This window comes from Gadus chalcogrammus, chromosome 17 (assembly GCF_026213295.1).
Source record: "Gadus chalcogrammus isolate NIFS_2021 chromosome 17, NIFS_Gcha_1.0, whole genome shotgun sequence".
NCBI lineage: Eukaryota > Metazoa > Chordata > Actinopteri > Gadiformes > Gadidae > Gadus > Gadus chalcogrammus.
Window position 1 is genome coordinate 5,097,535 of NC_079428.1, and position 20,063 is coordinate 5,117,597.

The 20,063-nt window shown below is 40.5% G+C and overlaps 2 protein-coding genes across 6 annotated transcripts; one reads left to right on the forward strand and one right to left on the reverse strand.

The window, feature by feature from the left end:
- Positions 1–554: 554 nt before the first annotated feature.
- On the reverse strand, positions 555–10,201 carry LOC130370168 (butyrophilin-like protein 2). 3 transcript variants are annotated; one of them, XM_056575879.1, is made up of 6 exons: positions 10,026–10,201; positions 7,926–8,025; positions 7,402–7,725; positions 6,972–7,256; positions 6,329–6,430; positions 555–6,238 (listed from the first exon to the last, which is right to left on the reverse strand). In XM_056575879.1, the coding sequence occupies exons 2-6, from the start codon at positions 7,963–7,965 to the stop codon at positions 6,210–6,212; spliced, it is 780 nt and encodes a 259-aa protein (XP_056431854.1). In that variant the 5' UTR covers positions 7,966–8,025; positions 10,026–10,201; the 3' UTR covers positions 555–6,209. The 3 variants fall into 3 exon arrangements, with proteins under 3 accessions (XP_056431854.1, XP_056431853.1, XP_056431855.1); XM_056575878.1 differs by having other exon boundaries at positions 10,088–10,200; XM_056575880.1 differs by lacking the exon at positions 10,026–10,201 and adding an exon at positions 8,667–8,711.
- A 3,544-nt stretch (positions 10,202–13,745) lies between these two features.
- LOC130370147 (uncharacterized) lies at positions 13,746–18,563 on the forward strand. Of its 3 annotated transcripts, none has more exons than XM_056575845.1 (8): positions 13,746–14,145; positions 14,846–14,890; positions 15,127–15,363; positions 15,560–15,814; positions 16,001–16,135; positions 16,283–16,348; positions 16,585–16,684; positions 16,868–18,563. In XM_056575845.1, the coding sequence occupies exons 1-8, from the start codon at positions 14,139–14,141 to the stop codon at positions 16,944–16,946; spliced, it is 924 nt and encodes a 307-aa protein (XP_056431820.1). In that variant the 5' UTR covers positions 13,746–14,138; the 3' UTR covers positions 16,947–18,563. The 3 variants fall into 3 exon arrangements, with proteins under 3 accessions (XP_056431820.1, XP_056431819.1, XP_056431821.1); XM_056575844.1 differs by having other exon boundaries at positions 13,747–14,145; positions 16,280–16,348; XM_056575846.1 differs by having other exon boundaries at positions 13,747–14,145; positions 16,280–16,348; positions 16,585–18,563.
- The last annotated feature ends 1,500 nt before the right edge of the window (positions 18,564–20,063 follow it).

The window sequence follows — 20,063 nt, forward strand, 5'->3', positions numbered from 1 at the left end:
AGAGATAAGAGATGTATCTAGTTTAGATTGATGTGTTTTAGTTAGTCCTATCAGGTGTCTGACTACTTGGCGGATGGTTGAACTGTAAAATAAAGATGACATTTTGTCAGATGTGGGTTGTTGTGCTTTCTACGTCAGTGGTTCTCAACCTTTCTGGGGCTGCTGAGGCCAACCATGACCCCAACAAGACATTCCAGGCACACCAACTTTAAGTTGTAGGGAATAATTATTAAGGTGCACACAAACACATTGTTACTAGGATATCCTATCAGCAATATTTGCAATATTTCACCCGAAGCAGATTATCAATAACAAGTGAAATTATTACTCTCTTAGAAACTGCATATTGCAGGCAATTTGATATTTGCCAAAATATGCATTTAAGAGGCACAATGTGATCAGCATGTGAAATGCTAATAAAGGTGATTCTGCAGAGTGCTTGACATTTCCATAACTAGCAGGCCACAGTAGTCTGTGCTCAAACTTCCTCTATTGTCCTATCTATCATTTTTGCATATTGTGGTCATCAACTGTCGAGCGTTCTCATGTCAATGCGATTCATTTATTTTTACACAGCACAAGATAGGTCAGACCACGAGACTACATGCAGTTCAGGAGAAAGTCAGCGACATCCGCCCATCAGAATACCAGATACACCTCTCTACATTGTCCTGGGGCAAGAACCTGTCAAATGATGTTCAAACAGAGGCAAACTATGTATTCCAAAAGGATGGAATGCTACGTTCTATGTGATGTTGCCGTTATTAGGAATAATGTTTTTTGCGTTTGTTTAATGAGAAGAAATGTTCTGATGAATGGTTTGGTTATTTGTAGCTTAACCATAAATATGTCTTGCTAGTTCTAACAGATCGTTGGAGTCTGTTGCGGACACAAAATGTGAACAATTGTGTCTTCCATTTTAAACGATGATAAGATCTGTCCGTCCACATGCTTGAACAATTGCTACATCACTTGTGTATTGTGTTTGATTCTTACCATAGCTTTTAGTTTGGATCTTTAGTGTAAAACATGGGGTTGAAGAACCACTTGAGTTCACTGTGGTACCTGTGGTGCGGTTTGCCATTTGCCTGGGGTAACTACTGCTGGACACATGAGATAAACATATAATGTTGTCTTAAGAAATAGAGATAAGAGATATATCTATTATTGAGCTGCAAACAAACATATTATGAATAGGATATCCTATCAACAATATTTGCAATATTTCACCCAAATCAGAATATCCAAAACAAGTAAAATTCATACACGCTCATGGAAACTGTATATTGCAGGCAATTGGATATTTGTCAAAATATGCATTTGAGAAGCACAATGTGATCAGGGTGTGAAATGTTAATGGAGGTGATTTTGCAGAGGACTTGACATTTTCAAAACTAGCAGTTCATCAACTGTCGAATGTTCTCGTTTCAAGGCGATCCAAGTGTTAAATAGATCCGACCGCGAGACTACATGCAGCTCACACAAAAAAGTAAAGTAAGTAGAACTCATACAGGCTCATAGAAATGGCATATTGAACAAAAACAAAGCATGAACTTGCATTTTGTTGAATAATGAATTAAATAATTAGGCAAATTTAAAACATTAAGTCAAAATGATATTGTTAATACTTTAAGTAAAACAATAAATATACTTAAAGTTTCACTAGCTCCCCATGTTAAATATGAATTGCATTCCATGTTCCAACAGCCTCCCGGGGCTCCAGTTCGCTCAGCCCTACCGTACTGGAATTTAAGCCAATGGTTACTGGTTAAGCCCCGGTTCGCATTAGATACCATAACACTAATTTAGAAACAAATTAATACATTAGAATTTAAATCAATACATTTAGAATTCAGTCAATACATTATAAATAAATACATTTAGAAATCACTCAATACATTTAGATATCAATTAATACAAAAAGAATTACACTTGAATACAGAAGGGCTATATATGTACAGGAAAATATACCCTTTAAATGCATAAATTGATCCAGGCAGGTATTTATTGCAAATGAAATAATCAATATTGAAAAGATGACATTTATATTGAAGTGATATAAATGTGCAGATAAATGTGCAGATAAATATTACACAAATTTGGATTGATAACATGTTACCAAACATTTGATAGTTAAACATCGTTAACGTTATAGCCTTTAATGCTCAGTTTAACTGAGAGCATGCTAGTGACGTAATCCTGTTTTATCTGTTGATATGAAAGGTTGGTCGTGTTTTAACAACTGCCAGCAGAGGGCGACGTTGATCAGCAAACGACCCATCGCATTAATTATATAGTTGCTTTGTAGAGAATCGTTCTAGACTAAATTTGAACAGGGACAATGTACAAAAGAAACATTAACCTTGTTTAAAACAAGGAGAGATGCATTGTAGCAGGTTTTAGCATGCTGCTATTTTCCACCTGTAGTAAATTGGTACAGCGAGACACATGAAAAGGTGGGCAAAAACAAGTTTTATCATAAATAATGATAAAAACGCATCAGCCGAGAATCAATTATTTTTTTATTCATGGTAGAATGAAATGCAGATAATTTAAGTACATGTGAGTACATGTGATGAAATGTATGAAGGGCTTTTCGAAGCAAGGGTAGAAAGGGGCTGTTCAGTCAAAACATACAAAATAGAAAGCTAGAAATGGCAAATAATATAGGGACATTAAAGCTGCATAGAAGTCACACACAAACACACACACAACAATGTGCATACGAAACATAATATTCCTCCCGTTAAACATAACCATGTATGGTAAACTGTAGTGTTAATATCGGTTAAACATAACCATGTATGTAAACTGTTATGTTAGTATCTGTATATCGACCTGTTATGTTGAGTTGTTGGAGCAGAGAATACTAATGGTCTCCAGACATATAAAGAAAGAATGCATCACACAAAGCATTCTTTTTTTTATATGTTGTATATTTACCTTGTTTTACTTTTTTATTTATTCATTCAACCGGTTCATTACCGCTCCTTAAAACGATCCACTTTTGGAGCCAGGAAGGTTTTTGTTATTTATTTAACAATGAGAAAAGTACACTACAAATATATATATTTTAGGATAATTGTCTTTTGATTGGCCGTAAATAGTCAATGTCACCCCATCTAAAAGGTTCTAACAGGTGGAGGAGATATTATAGAGCAGGATTCTGCTGTTGAGTCGGGTCTAGCCGGTGAGGTGGAGCAGGTAACATAGGGTAGGAACTTGGTGTCGTTTTTAGCCTGGATCTCAGAACAACCTATTCCAATCATCACTCACTCTAGTCAGCTCCCCCTCCGTCCCCTTGTGTGATACGTACACCCCGGGTAGCCTGACATGCAGTCGGGCGAGCTAACAGAGCAATGACAGAGCAAGTTGAATTAGCCTATTTCTTTCTGGAATACGCAGACCTTATGAGAGGCAATTTATCTGATTCCCTCTTCTATCTGATTAAGTGTGAAGATCCTGATTAGCGCGATATGTGTGATATATCATATATATTGTTTAGTATAGGGTTAATAGTTAAGTAGGATATAGTGATTTATTCCAATATAATACGAATGGAGCGAAATTAGAGTCATGCGTTTCGACTCGGGACCATTAATGTAAGGAAATGCAAGTGTGAAAGTAAACTGGCAGACTGTGTAGCACACTGCAAGAGATTGGCACACAATTTAACTTCAATGCAAGAAGTCTGACGGACGATGTCCTGAGAGGTGGGCACTTGGTGTACAATGGTGTGAAGTCTGTGTTGCTGTTGCTCTGGCCCCACATGTTGTACGTACTATTAGACGTCGAGTACATTATTCAGTGCTGACAAACCATGGTGAGAGTAAAGGTGAATGGGGTGAAACTAGCAATATACAGCTGCTAAGGAATATGCCAGCTCCACCAAGGAAACATTCTAGCGAACGCTCAGCAAGGCTATGCAACAGATGAACATTTTCCGAAGTGACTTACATCAGGAATATCATAAAAAAACACCAATACTGGATAGTACTGGATAGGCTATTTTCCTCATCATTATTTATTTTCTTTTTTCTTTTGATGGCACAGCGATCCGGGGCTATTCCCAAAAGATCCGGGGCTATAGCCTCGAATGCCCAGGTCTAACGACGCACCTGCTCAGTTAGAGACACATAAGTCGTTTTCACACATGTCCTCTGCCTTTTCGCCGCATTTGTAAATCAGGACATTTGAGCCTGAGGGTGATTCACACTTATTCACGCTTGATATGCGGACATCGATGTTATTGCAACATCAGTAGAATCAAAAAGGGGTTCAGAGCTCGGCGAACTGGGCTTGCAAGAGGCGGGGTAAGTGTGGCCGCTGTCAATCCAGTTGGTTTTGGTTTTGACCACAGACAGCACGGAGGCAGAACGGGCAGAACTCATTGCGATCATCTTAAATGTTGCTGCACCGATGCATCATATAGTATTCCGTTGCATCCACATCGATCGATGAAAGATTGGAGCATGAGTTAGACACAAATAGAAGAAACAACGAAGAAAAGGCATCGCAAATGAATGCAGGGACAAATGTAGTAGATTTCTGTGTTTAACTGACAAAACAGGGAGTAAAAGGACGGGACCCTATAATGTTCAGCTATTGTTGTAAATAATAACAATCGAAAAAAATATTCTATATACGCGTGCAGCTGTGAACTCATGTTATATAGTTTTTTGTATGATGTGTACTTTTAGGGTTATGATAAGACTTATCTTTTAGCTTTTAGCAAGAATGACTCTGAACGTGACTCTGAACACGCCCACTCAAGTGGTGTGAGAAATAGACTTTATACACCTCGTTCAAATATAAGGTAATTTACATTACCTAAGGATAAAGTACCACAGGCACAGGGGTAGTCTTTTTTCAGTAGATTTTCGGGATAGCAATGTCAGGATATGTCGTTCACACATAAGGCCCATCAGGAGAATGGGCGTGTATGTGTGAAAGCAGCTATAGATGGAAGTAGAAGCTAGTTAGGGCGCGTTTCCACCGGTGGGTGCGGTTCGGTTAGGTATGAATACGTGCGGAACGGTTCGCGTTTCCAAGGCCAAAAGTGTGCGGGGACCAGACTTAGCCGCGATTAGCCCTACTTATCTCTCAGTACTCATCCGTTGGGGCACCAAGCGGTCTAAAAGGGTGCCAACATGTTTGAGCTACACACGCCGTCCGTTAATTGGTCGACAGAATCATCACTTCCGTGCGACAGGGGAATAATTAGGGCTGGGTAAAAAAATAGATTTTGCAATATTGATTCATAGGGCATGAGATCAATTTTTTTGTTTTGTTTTTTTGTTACCATTATTATTATTTTTACACCTTAATAAACATTGCCTTAATGCAATTTGCAGTGATGGAATGTTGTTCGAGTACCCTTTCACTTGCAATTCCTTTCTTATTCCAAAATTGCCCTTTTTAGACTTGAGACAGTTTTGTTTACAGCTCAAGTTTAAAATGTCCAATTTTCAAGTTTGCACTTAAAACCTGTTGTTTAAGATGAAGAGAAAAAATAAAGTACAATTGTATTTTGTAACACAGTTGAGCTATTTTCATTATTTAAGAGCACATTGAATCGAATCGAATAGTGATTAATCGATTCAGAACCTTATGAAATCAAATCGATTTAGGAAATTGGCCACGATACCCAGCCCTAGGGATAATAACAAACAAACACAGTACCCGCAAGGTACTTCTGGGCAACGGTGAAAGCTTTGTTGAGTGAAGAAAATTTCACGCAAAAGTTTGCTGTCCTTCTTGGACGTCCTACATTGTTGCTCTTTGTTTATTGTGTCGCCTTTTTCTTTTTCCTTGGATTTATTAGCAGGCAACACTGCGTCGGGCTTCTGTGAAGTCACGATGCTTACGTAGCTACAGGGGCTATCACCATCCGGCTTAAACCCCACCCTACCATAAAGTGTACGGTCGGCGGAGGAAACACGAGCCGCAACATGGCTGTGCCTAACCGCACCTACACTATCGGACCTAATCGTACTGGGCCTAAACGCATCCACCGCTGGAAACACGCCATTAGAGGCACATAGCGAGCAGTAGCAGCTAGTTAGAGGCACAAAGTGGGCTTGAGCAGCAAGCAAGAGACAGATAGCGAGTAGTAGCAGGCAGATAGAGGCACATAGTGGGCAGTGGCTGCTTCTGTGGGTGTCTTAGGATCTCAAATCTTCATTTTGGCCCGTTCTTTCCATCTCGTTCTAGGATTTTCTATAAACGGTTCTGTAGGCTGGACAGAACAGTATGAGAGTTGGCACCTGGCTGGAATTCATTTAATAAATGAAAGCATCTCATTATCTTACAAATACTATGTACTCACCGATAATACCGGTAATAACAGTCACCAAAGAGAGCACCACCGCAACAGCAATCAATCCATCTCTAGTTCGACAAGACCGGGCCAAACCAGAAATGATGTTCTCTGCAGAGCAAGTACATTTAAATTTTTATAGAATCTGTCTATAACATCGCATCTGCCAATAACATCCCACGGCAGGCCTAAATCTAGAGACATTCATGACGTCTGGTTAATACGAATCCGTTTTGGCCGTAGGCTAGTGCGAGGCATTCATACAACCACCCTCAATGTTATAAACTGTGCTGCCAGATATAGAAGTGTTGACGCTCAATATACCGTATTTTCCGCACTATAAGGCGCACCGGAGTATAAGCCGCAGCAGATAAATTGAATGATGTTTACATATATAAGCCTCACTGGAGCCAGCCGCTTAAAAATCCATAGATTTAGGAGGCCCCCTAGTGGCCGTTAGCTATAAAATTCAAAGATTAGCCGCACCGTTATATAAGCCGCAGAATCGCAAAATGGGAAAAAAGCCGCGGCTAATAGTCCGAAAATTACGGTACATGAAGTCTTCACCGTCATAGAACTCTTGCATTAACCAATGGGTGACGTCCCAGACGCTACGTCCAGGGATATCATCACCAGACATAACAGGACCTACCAGGAAGGTGTATCTCCGTCTCCCTGGTCTGGTTGAAGAGCTCCTGGTGAACTCTACAGGTGAAGGGTCTGCTCAGGCTCTCCCACTCCACCTCCACGGTGCTGGAAATGTTGTAGAGTCGGTCGGGGTCCTGGGTGGTAGTCATGGTTACGGCGGGCAGGAGGTGTCCATCAGCGTTCCACCAGGAGAGCTTTGGTTGTGGGTACCAGCCTTTAGCCCGGCAGCCCAGAACCAGGCCGCTGCTGCTGTAATCCTCCAGGGTTATGACTGGGGAGGAGGCTGCACCTGGGGGTGAGGTTAGGGTTATGACAGGGAGGAGGAGGTCGCACTTCTGGTGGGATTAGGGGGGGTAGCTCTACTATATTAGTAGTAGAATCTGTCTCACCCGCTAGAAGGGGTAGTTTCTTGTTCCAACTGGTAGCAATCTTACCTACAAGAAGCTGGACGAAGTACTCGTTTTCTTTGGACTTGAACAGGCATTTGTATTTCCCCTCATCGGCCAGTCGGACGTTTGACAGTTTGAGGGAGATGATACCTCTGTCCAGATCTTCTGCTGACAGCATCGTCCTGCCTCTGTATGCCGGATTCTGTTGTTCATAAATGGTCAGACGGTTATCTTGCAGATGGACAATATCAGGATTCAGGTCTGTCCTGGACCACTCCACTATAGCCTCGCTGATGTCTGACGACGTCTGAGTATCGACCGACAGAATGACGTTGTCACCGACCAGGGCCCTCATGGTGTGAGCTTCCCCTATACAGAGAGATGACCCAATGAAGAGTTAGAAGAGAGGTTGTGAGGTTGGGGAACACAGCCCACTTCTCGATCATCCACCTTGCTACATGCAGAGAATGGAGTGGACACTCTACTGGACACTCCTCTGACTCTAATAGTAACATGTGGCGACAGTATGACAACCAAAAAAGGGTGTTGGTAATTATGGGATGTTTTACCTTCAAAAAGGTGGATCAACAGGATGAAGATGACTTCCATGAGAGGCCTGGACAGGCTCCCCTGACTTAATCAGTGGAACATGGACATCTGCCTTTGCCTCTAATAGAACAATAAATGTTATTAAAACATGCACATCCTTACCCAAAATGACAATTATACATAATTGACAAAGTTGCACGGTACCCCTTGTATAGATAATAATAATAGTAGTAATAATAATAATACATTTTACAATGTATAAACAATAATCTCTAAACTATATCATTACAATGCTATTGATTTAAAAAATAACGTCCTCAACACAATTGTAGACTATTTCTATTTTTAGAACATGTCCTGCACGTAGGGATATGCAGTAGGACTATAGGGCTCGGCCCGATACTGTGCTCAGAACGCTCATGCGATTTATTTAATACCCGGGTCCAGGCAAGGCCGCCTTAATGCACAGGCTTACCAAAGCCCCAGGGCCTACAACGATCAGGGGCCTATCATGAGCTTTATTTAATATACTGGCTCAGGATAGGCCCCCGATCGGCGTAGGCCAAAAATAAAGTGATTTCTTGGGGCCTACAAAGATCATAGGGCTTGAAAATACTAATAAAAATCATATTGCTTTGGTATTTGTCGAATTTTCTGTCCATCACTTGATATGATTTTTTATTTTTTTTTGGCTTCTTCACGTTCTAGAATCTAGAGGAATGTTTTGGCTTGTGAATCACATCATTCATGCACAGGCTTACCTGGGCTCAAGCCTACGACGATCAGGGGCCTATCACGAGCTGCAGTAGTTAATATAGGCCTATATTAGATACACATTTAATACTGCCACTCATGATAGGCCTCTGATCTTTGCAGGCCCCAAACAAAAAAATCACATTGTTTTGGGCCTACGCCGATCGTGGGGCCTATCTCACACACACACACACACACACACACACACACACACACACACACACACACACACACACACACACACACACACACACACACACACACACACACACACACACACACACACACACACACACACACACACACACACACACACACACACACACACACATCGTGTATCGTGATGCTATGTTGCTCAGAGAGGGTCACTAATACGTTTTGCACTCTGGACACATGGCATTTACACGTTTTCATTGTAAGACCCCCTCTCAGGGGGCCTACGATACCGCTCAGCCCCAGGGCCCAATGGCAGGTTAAGGCAGGCCACAAATAGTATTGTGGCTCCCCCATGGAACACGGAACCGGGCGACCACACCCACGGTCGCCATAAGGGCAGGCGCATTTCATATGATATCGTACATTATAACGATCATAGAAGTTACACAACGACACAAGTACCCTGCGTGCGACTTTTTGGATAGTTAGTTGGTTAGTTTGATAATGCAGCGTTTGATACGTTTGTGTAAACTATCTATATTACATAGGCTACAAACCATATCGAGGATATTAACGTGTTCCTTGTTTCCTGAAGAGCGAAAGTGAAAGAGGGAGTTCTCCCAAGAGAAAAAGGGGAATCTTTAGCGATTGTGTTGTATATGTCGCGGTCATGGCAGCTTTTAAGGTGTTAAAATTGTATTCACTGAGTTGTTAAGACAGCAGACCGAAGAGAGACAGGGAAGTGCGTTGATCCTCGTGAACATCGAAGGACACAATAACTACCTAACGAACTGGTTCAACTTTAAAAGGGAAACACATTTAGAGGTGTAGGCCTACAGTGAGCAGCATGTGGTGTAGATGTTTGAGAATCTCAAACATCTACACCACAGGCTGCTCACTGTAGGCCTACACCTCTAAATGTGGAAATGAAGTTACCTGTGAATCATCGCTCTGGTATCCTATTCTCAAATTGAGAATAGGCTACTTGAGATACCAGAGCGTTGATTCACAGGTAGCGTACCAGAATCAACGCTCTGGTATCTCAAGTAGCGCTATTCTCAAATAAGGAATAATTTAGATACCAGAGCGTTGATTCACAGGTGGCAATAGTGAAACAGATCCGAAAGATTAAGTCCGGATTGATAAATGATATAGGCTTTTGTATCGATACAATAACCTATATAAATACATAACACGCAGGAAGGACACACCTGGCAAACACGTAGGCCTACAGATGGAGAGGATGTCCAAAAGTATTACGTAGGCAATTTACCTTTGTATGTCCTTGGAAATGTGTTTTCGATGCATGCAGGGTTATTCTAGCGGCAACTGTGATCTCATTGGCCACTGCATGAATTATGCATTATGGGGGATAGGCAGGGCCGGATTAACAATTTCCTGTGCCCTGGGCAGCAAGACTCAAGGGCCCTCCCACCCCTACCACAAAGCAACAAACGAAAAGTCGCTATCATTAAGAGCATATAGCCTATACTTCTATACGGTCAGGCTTCTTCATGGCTCAGTGGAGATGTATAGCCTCAGCATAATTCAAGAGACAAAACAGATGCACACATTTTTAACATAAGTTTTTACAATGAATCTTTCACAGAACTTGGTGGCTACAGAGTAATTATTAAATGTTCCAATATCCAATCAAATATCTTCCGACTGCAACAGTGAATTAAAGCAGACAGCTAGGGAAGCCCTAATTTAAAACCAGAGATTATTTTTTAAATGCAAAAATATGAAATTATCACCAGCCATGAAGTAGGCAATTAGTGTGCATTGAGTAAAGGTAAATCATTGGCTACACTGTTGCATGTTCAAAGTCAAGATTATGTTTATTGTTTCACAATTCAACATTTGATGTTGATGCACTAGTATATATTCATATTAGTTTACTTTAACAAATGGGCCTTACAGCTAGCCTCCTTTCAAGACTGAACTCATGAATACACAAACTATTTAATTATTAGGCCTAATGACGTATATTTGCTTTGAATGGTGAGCCTAACAACACACTGGCATTCCAGACTATATGTGAATAACTCATTCAAAGTATTTCATAATAGGCCTAATACATGTCTTTTAAGTCTTATATATTTTCCTTTTGTTTAACAGGTGACCCTGGTCTAGCTTAAATCCATGCACAACATAACCATAAACTCCTCATTCAGGCTGCTAATGGGGAGCATCAGTTTGCAGAGGTGGGGGTAAGTCACTCATGTGCAAGTCACAAGCAAGTCTCAAGTCATAACCTTCCAGTCACAAGCAAGTCTCCAGTCATAACCTTCAAGTCTCAAGCAAGTCCCAAGTCACTGTGGTGAGAATCAATCAAGTCACAAGTCAAGTCATTGCTCAGGTCAAGCAAGTCACAAGTCAAGTCATACAAAAATCTGATGATCTAACCCAGTTTCCACATTTAAAAATCGGTAAAGAGAGTGGTTCATAAGTTGAGTTTTATTTCAACATTAACAATAACAATGTCTTAACATTAATAACTCAAACTATTCAAAACATTCCAAAACCATTATGTGAATAGCTTGAAAATGTTTTTATGATCATAACCTCCAACCTGTGAACAGAATCAAATAGAACCTCTAGGTATACGAGAACAGTTCAAGTCAATCAGTCAATCTCCCTACATTTTGTAGAATATTATTTGCAACACATGGCATCAGACATGAAAAAAATGAATATTTCAAAAGTAATATTACGTACGCATACTGTAGGAAGGGGAAATAGTAACACACAAGCCTGAAAGCTGGTAGCGATCTTGCTGCCTAGCAACATACATCGACTTACAATGCATTGCATTTGGAAAAAATTAAATTTGACTGTACTTTGTCACTGAGTTGTGAACGATGGGGTCGCATTATCACCCCGCCATGGCTGAACACACATTCGACAGGTGCACTTGATGCAGGGACTGCCCTAACTCTTACCGCCACCTTGAACAAAGAGGGGAGAGTGCGCCTGTTCATGGCCCAAAACCGAAGGCAGCTCTGTCCATCACAAATGTCCAAGTAGTGGTTCAACTGAATTTGGGGACTGGAACTTGAATCCATCTTACGTTTTTTGCGGTATGCTGAGAACAGCCCAGTCTGACGCTCTGGCTCTGACCTTGCATACCGCTGTCCTCTTTTTCTTGCTATCATCGACAATGTAATCCTTGAAACCAAATTGAATTATCTTTGGTCTTGCCGCCTCCATGACTGCTGCTCCTGTAATGACCTACTCACCCAGCGGCAGTTTGTCCAAGCAGAGCACATTCACCCGAGATGCGTGCATTCATTGCACTGTAAAATCACCCGATCATGCTTCAAAATAAAATAACAAATATTAATATATAAATACAACATAATTTCGAACTTAATCTAACTTTAAAAAAGTCATTTTGAGTCTCAAGTCATGAAGACCAAGTCAAAGTCAAGTCGAGTCTTTTATCAGTGTTAGTCAAGCAAGTCTCAAGTCCTCAAATTTGGGACTCGAGTCTGACTCGAGTCAAGTCATGTGACTCGAGTCCCCCATGTCTGTCAGTTTGTTGTTGTGCCCGTACAGAGCGATGCTACTCAGGCTTCGTGGCACTACGGAGCCAACTGCTGATCCTCCTCTCGAAGCCCTGTACTGTTGTTATCGGGAACTCGTACACAAGCAGGGGCCACATAATCCTGGGGAGAACACCTTGCTGGTAAATCCAGGCCTTGAATTTACCAGGCAGACCCGACTTGTCCACTGCTATCAGCCACGCCTCCAGCTCCCGATTTGTGGCCTTGATGGATGCAGCGTCCTTCAGGGTGCAATCAAAGGTCTTTCCGAGGCTCTTGATGGGTTTCTCTGTGACTGATTGAATCTGGGTGCCGTCCAGAAGGAAGCGGAACTTGTCAGTCACTTTCCCTCTCTTGAGCACCAGGGACCTAGATTTTGCAGGCTTGAAACACAACCGAGCCCAGGTGATGATCTTCCCCAAGGAAGGATCCATCGGCACCCCGGCACTGACGTTGTTGTTACTGTCAGGTCGTCCATAAAGGCTCTGATGGGGGGCTGCTGGACTCCAGACTTGGTAAGCGGACCTCTGCACTCGACTTCTGCTGACTTGACCAGCATGTTCATGGCCAAGGCAGGACGGGATATAGTTCATGTAGGGGGTCTTGGTACCCAACTTCTACACTGTACCAAACCTCTCGACAGCAAGGCTGATGATGATGGTTGCCATGGTTTTTATCTTCCTGTCTGCATCGCCCTTGGCTGCTGATTCTAGGATCGTATCCACATCATCATTGAACTGGAGCCACTGTTTCCCCTTAGTGGCCAGAGGCCACTTGACCCGACGATGTTCGGTTACTCTGCCTGGGTCTGCGATCCTGGGAGCCCGGACTATCGTTAGGCTGATCTTTGACGCCCTCCTGGGTCATCTGCGGTAGTGACGCTATGAGGGATCTGTGTAACTCCACCTCGGTGACTGTGGAGCTCGAGAACCCTCAACACCGTTGTTAGAAACTGCAGGTGCATTTCACTCCACCTCACCTCTGCAGAGACACCAAGTGGCGAATCAGTGTACTAGGTTGCTCCTCCCACTATAAATAGAGGCTTAGTGATGCCTTCCTCCCTTTTTCTCACCAAATCCTCACCATGATGGAGTGTGTGAAGGTGTTTGCCGTGTGTCTTTTGAATTACCTTCAATGTAAATTTCCGTTTACTTATTGGATTAGTGTTTGCTTTTGAAATGATGTGATGGTTAAATGGCTGATCTTTACGTTGTAACCTTATGTTATGAAGTACTGCAATGTCAAAGTATTTCATTTGAATTAAAGGCCATATTTATGTTTATGTTTATGTTGAAGGCAGAGTGTGTTTTGAGTGAGGTTCAGTATATCGCAACTCTCGATCCCCTGCGAAAGTTGACTTTATTAAACCGCTCACACATAATACACAAAACACACTCTGCCTAATCCTTCAACATAAACGTTTCAATGATGGTTGTAGTGAAGAGTAGGTTTGAACGAAAAGGATTAGTTTACGTGACTATTTTTTTTGGTTTGGTTGTGATGATTGCCATGGTTCTAGACAAAGAAAGAGCTAAGTTATAATATCTCTCTTAACAAACATAAATATCATTTTGGATTGATAACATGTTACCACACATTTGATTAGCATCACAACTAAAGAAGTACTTGCGGGCGCACAGGGAGGAGGAACTGAACGCCCCAGGCCACGCACATCCTTCTGTCACACACATGTGTGAGAGCTCACAAGACATCAGTCTGTCTGAGATTCAGTCAGGTGTTATGAATCTAACACTCAGTGGCATCTTATGAAGTCCAATGTTCTGTAAGTAGGATGTTATTAATCTATCTGTGCAATGTTATATATATATATATATATATATATATATTAGAGCTGTCAAGCGATTAAAATATTTAATCGTGATTAATCGCATTAATGTCATAGTTAACTATGATTAATCGCGATTAATCGCAAATTCTTTTTATATGCTATATATCCCTTGATTTTTTGTCCCATAATTCTTCTCATTTTAATTCTCTTATCAACATGGTGAAGTGCATCGGCTTGCCTTGGGCAAATGATTTTTTATTGATATATACTGGCACATTGGCATATACTGATCAAAACAGGACGATACAAAAAAAGAGCCATTAAACGACTGCTTTGAACAAATGTCATTTGAACATAGCAGTCAGGCTACTGCTTCTTTGTTTTGAATTTTTTTTTATTTATTTTTTTAAATAAAATAATTGCGTTAATCGCGCGATAATTTTTTTAACACCGTTAAATTTGGTTTGCGTTAACGCCGTTAATAACGCGTTTAACTGACAGCTCTAATATATATATATATATATATATATAGATAATACTTGCAATACATTCTCTTTTAGTCAATTAATAGTACCGGTAAAATATTTTTTCATTTAATTTTTGATATATACATGAACTATTTTTCACGCTCCTACTAATCATCAAGCAGGGCTGGATGATGTGATCATGAATTAATGTTCACGGTGCTTTTCAGGGCTGACTTTAATCCCGGTCCTGCTGCACCTCACCCGGGGAAACAGTGAGTTAAACCGTCTTAAATGTATTGATTGACAGATTTCTAAATGCATTGATTGACAGATTTCTGATGTTTGGATTTATTCAAATGTATTTATTTTGAGATTTTTGATTTTGAGATATTGATTCCAAATCTATATATTTTTTGGTATAAATGTATTGATTAATCTATAATGTTTTGATTGATTTGTGTCTAAATTAATTGATTGTATTTCTGATGTATTGATCGGTTGACTACAGGTCCATGTTTTGGCCATTCTTTGGGGATCAGCCCATCCAGGACTCAGTTCTTCAAGCGGGACAGTTTGAGGTTATACTGCGGAGCTGATGAGCGTATAATGACTAACTCTAAATCATTTACTTGCTCTCAGAAGAGCCATGAATGTAATATTACACTGGCAGGAGAATATCACAGCGGTTCTTACTGGTGTGACTGCTCTGGAGAACGAGGGGAAGCGGTCAACATCACAGTGACTGGTATGTGTGTCTCTTTGTCACCAGTTGGTTCTCTCACTACATAATTCATTTATAACACTGCACTATGGTTCAAGGATCCCTATGGATAAAGGGACCCCCTTTTTCACCTGGCATTAACATTGTTCAACAAACAGCGTTGTAGTTTAATGGTATAATGTCCTGAGACCTGGGTTGACAGTTTGCTGGGTTTCTACAGGAGGGTCTGTGATCCTAAAGAGTCCTGTCCACCCTGTACCAGAAGGAACTTCTGTTACACTTCACTGCCTGTCCCAGAAGCTAGATGTCGTGAAACCAATAAACGAGTCCTGTACCTTCTCCAGAGATGGGCTGCTCATTGGGGTCGGTTTGACAGGAGAGATGAGTTTTGCTGCTGTCAACCGATCTCACAAAGGCCTCTACACGTGTACCTTCTCTGGTGTTGAGTCTCCAGGGAGCTGGCTGGCTGTCAGAGGTGAGCTCTGTTTGGTCTCCACATGGTGAAGTTCTACAGTCAGTCTGAAATTACCATAAACAATGTGGGTCAATCCTCCATCAGCCGTGAACTTTCAGTGGGCGTCTGCTGATTGGTCTTCGGAAGATTGAATAGCAAAGTCGGCTTGCTTGTCTTTCTGCTTATTATGTGATCTCCTTTCCTCAGCAACCTCCTCCACCAAATCCCACCCCCCCACCAATCACCATCTGCTCCTCCCATTGGTCTACGCTGGACCGCCCCTCCTCCTGATGGTTCTTCTGGGAATAGTCGGAGGATGCTGCTGGAGAAGGAGACGCAAAGGTACTTCCTCCACCTCCTCCCAAGTCTCCGTAAATCAATTACACCTTCTCCTCCTGTACAACAAATATGACTGATCCCCAACAGAATAACTTCTCCTCTCCTCGTCCTTATGTAACGATTGACCGATTTAAATGTTTGTTTCAGAAGCTGAAGAAGCTGCCTCGGAGGATGTGATTTATGCGGATGTAGTCCAAAATAAAACAAAGAAAAAAGGTCAGGAAACAAATACACACAAAGTGTAACTTTAGAACTCGTTAATCCCTGTTAACACACAATGTGTGAAAGGTGATTCTAATGTGGGTGATTTTTCAAAGTGCTTATCATTTTCAAAACTAGCAGGCCACAGTGGTCTGTGCTCAAACTTCAAACCTATCTATCAACTTTTTTACATTGTGGTCATCAACTGTCGAGCGTTCTCTTGTCAGTGCGATCAATTTGTTTTTACACAGAGCGAGATAGGTCAGACTGTGAGACTACATGTAGTTACGGAGAAAGTCTGCAACCCCAGCAAATCAGAATACCAGATCCACCTCTCTACAGTCTCCTGGGGTAAGAACCTGTCAAATGATGTTCAGTAAGAGGCAAACTATATATTCCAAAAGGATGGAATGCTACGTTCTACGTGATGTTGCCGTTATTAGGAATAATGTTTTTTGTGTTTGTTTAATGAGAAGAAATGTTCTGATGAATGGTTTGGTTATTTGTAGCATAACCACAAATATGTCTTGCTAGTTCCAACAGATCGTTGCAGTCTGTTGCAGACACAAAATGTCAACAATTGTGGCTTCCTGATAAGAATTTAAAACGATGATAAGATCTGTCCTTCCACATGCTTGAACAAATTCTAAATCACTTATGTATTGTGCTTGATTCTTACCATATACAGCTTTTAGTTTGGATCTTTTATCAAGTGTAAAAACATGGGGTTGAAGATCCACTTGAGTTCACTGTGGTACCTGTGGTGCCGTTTGTCATTTGCCTGGGGTAACTACTGCTGGACACATGAGATAAACATATAATGTTATCATCACAAATAGAGATAAGGGATGTAGGTAGTTTAGTTTGATGTGTTTTAGTTAGTCTTATCAGGTGTCTGACTACTTGGCGGATGGTTGAACTGTAAAATAAAGAAGACATTTTGTCAGATGTGGGTTGTTGTGCTTTCTACGTCAGTGGTTCTCAACCTTTCTGGGGCTGCTGAGGCCAACCATGACCCCAACAAGACATTCCAGGCACACCAACTTGAAATTGTAGGGAATGATTATTAAGGTGCACACAAACACATTGTTACTAGGATATCCTATCAGCAATATTTCACCCAAATCAGAATATCCAAAACAAGTAAAATTCATACACGCTCTTGGAAACTGCATATTGCAGGCAATTGAATATTTGTCAAAATATGCATTTGAGATGCACAATGTGATCAGGGTGTGAAATGTTAGTGGAGGTGATTTTGCAGGGTACTTGACCTTTTCAAAACTAGCAGGTCATCAACTGTCGAATGTTCCCGTTTCAGGGCGATCCATTTATTTTTATAAAGTGTTAAATAGATCCGACAGCGATACGACATGCAGTTCACATAAAAAAGTCAAGTAAGTAGAACTCATACAGGCTCATAGAAATGGCATATTGAACAAAAACAAAGCATGAACTTGCATTTTGTGGAATAATGAATGATAATGAGACAAATTCAGAACATTTAGTCCAAATGATATTGTTAATGCTTTAAGTAAAACAATAAATATACTTAAAGTATACATTAGGTTTCACTAGCTCACCATGTGAAATATGAATTGCATTTCACGGTCCACCAGCGTACATTTTTTGACTGGATAAGAGTCACTGCTCTAGTTGAGAAACACATTTAGGGCGGCCTGTATAGCGTCTATTACAGAAAAGTTGGTGGCCTACTTAGTGTCTAAACGGAACTACAGACAGCTTGTGGTGAGGTGTGGATGGTGAGAAAGCAGTGGTTTATATGTGTTAACCTGCCGGTGCACTTGGTTCTGCACGTACCGACAACAGCAACTAGGGTGTCTCATCAACAACTCACCACGATGTTCCATTTGAGCTGTGGTGAATGCTTAGTATCTGTAGTGAATCCGTATTCAAACAGACACTTTATTGGGAAGCTAATGTACTTTGAATATCTGTAGATACCATATTAGGTATCTAATGTACTGTGAGTATCAGTCCAGACACTGTATTAGATATCTGTAATGGTTAAATAAATGTCATTAGGTTAGGAAGGCTGAACCTACCTACTACCTGGTGTCATTATCTTACTGTATTGGTAAGAGTTATAGTTTGGAAACTGAAACGGTGAACCGGAAACCACATCCTCAACACTGCCTTCACCAGAGAAAACCTCAGAAAATGGTCCAGTCAGTGCCACCGGGGAAAGGGTGGAAGTCTTCATCAGTACCGCCTGGGACACGTTGGAAGTCTTCAATAATACAGACAGGGACATGGTGGAAGACTTCTTTAGACATTTAGTCTCTTGTGTTTTATTTGATCAGTCACGCAGAAACAACAGTAATGTTATTCATTTTTCTCATACCTGAGCTCCACCCACCTCCACTTCCTTTAACTACACCGACAAGTTGTAACATACCACTTGTCACTTGTTATAGGCTTATAATGCATTGACACTTTGAAAAGAAGAGTATACTTTTTCAACACTTCTTAGTGCCACTGTTATTACTACATCCTCCACTTGACATTCACCACTGAAAAGATATCGCCATGGACATTGTGGAAGTCACAGAAATTGAAATGATGGCCATAGGCCGTAAACAAGTAAACATATATATATATATATATATATATATATATATATATATATATATATATATATATATATATATATATATATATATATATATATATATATATATATATATATATGTACACGACACCTGGGGGGCTGGGGGATTCCGTGGTAATATATTATTAAAAAATAAAATATATAATTAATTTGATTGTACACCTAAATTCCTATGGCTATAAAGTCAAGTTCTGCAACACATTTATCGCAGAAAGTGCTGCAAAAGTCACGGTGTGATCTTTCTCCCTTTGTTAGGCGGGGGAACACACTAGTGAAGTTACCTATTCGAAAAAGGTTGTCACCATATTGTGTTGCACTGAAAAATATAGTAAATTAAAAATAAAAATAAAGTACATTTTGGATAAAAAGTCTGCCGCTGTCATTGTATACATGTGAATATGAATTCCTTAATTTAGATTTGTGAAAATTGGTGTCTTCAAAGAAAATGGATGTGGGAATATTTAAATGTTAATACGTTTAAAAAAGTTCTTCAAGTGCTCTTTTTATTTTTTTTCATGTCCCATGTCAAATTGACACACACATGGGTGTCAATATTTGATTAATTTATCTTCATGGTCTCTGAGAGTGAATCTTGTTGTAAGAGGAAGTGTGATGGGAATTCCAGACCAAGTCAATCATTTCCTGTCTAAACTGAGTAGAATAAAGAGTCATCCGAACTTCGAACAATTAAGGTCAGATATTTGGGTAATAAAAGGTACAATAACATGAAGCAATCATGCAACAAACAATAAAACAAAAATATAACGCAATGAAACAATAAATAAAACCTACCTTCTAGAGGTGCAGCAGGACCAGGATTAAAGTCAGCCCTGAAAAGCACCGTGAACATTCATTCATGATCACATCATCCAGCCCTGCTTGATGATTAGCATGAATGTGTCAAATATTTCAGATATCAAAAATAAAATAAAAAACACACTACTATTAAGTACCCCAAAGAGAATGTATTGCACATGTATTGTACATATATAATGACATATACAGTATATTATAAGAAGCATATTGAACCAAAACAAAGCATGAACTGGCATTATGTGGAATAATGAATCAATAATGAGGCAAATTTAGAAGATTTAA

Coding starts and splice junctions, on each gene's coding strand:
- LOC130370168 (XM_056575879.1), bottom strand. CDS start 7,965: ATGGAAGTCATCTTCATCCTGTTGATCCACCTTTTTGAAG. Junction 7,726..7,925: donor GTTGATCCACCTTTTTGAAG/GTAAAACATCCC, acceptor CTCTCTGTATAG/GGGAAGCTCACACCATGAGG. Junction 6,431..6,971: donor GACGGAGATACACCTTCCTG/GTAGGTCCTGTT, acceptor CTTGCTCTGCAG/AGAACATCATTTCTGGTTTG.
- LOC130370147 (XM_056575844.1), top strand. Junction 16,136..16,279: donor CTGGAGAAGGAGACGCAAAG/GTACTTCCTCCA, acceptor TGTTTGTTTCAG/AAGCTGAAGAAGCTGCCTCG. Junction 16,349..16,584: donor AAATAAAACAAAGAAAAAAG/GTCAGGAAACAA, acceptor GTTTTTACACAG/AGCGAGATAGGTCAGACTGT.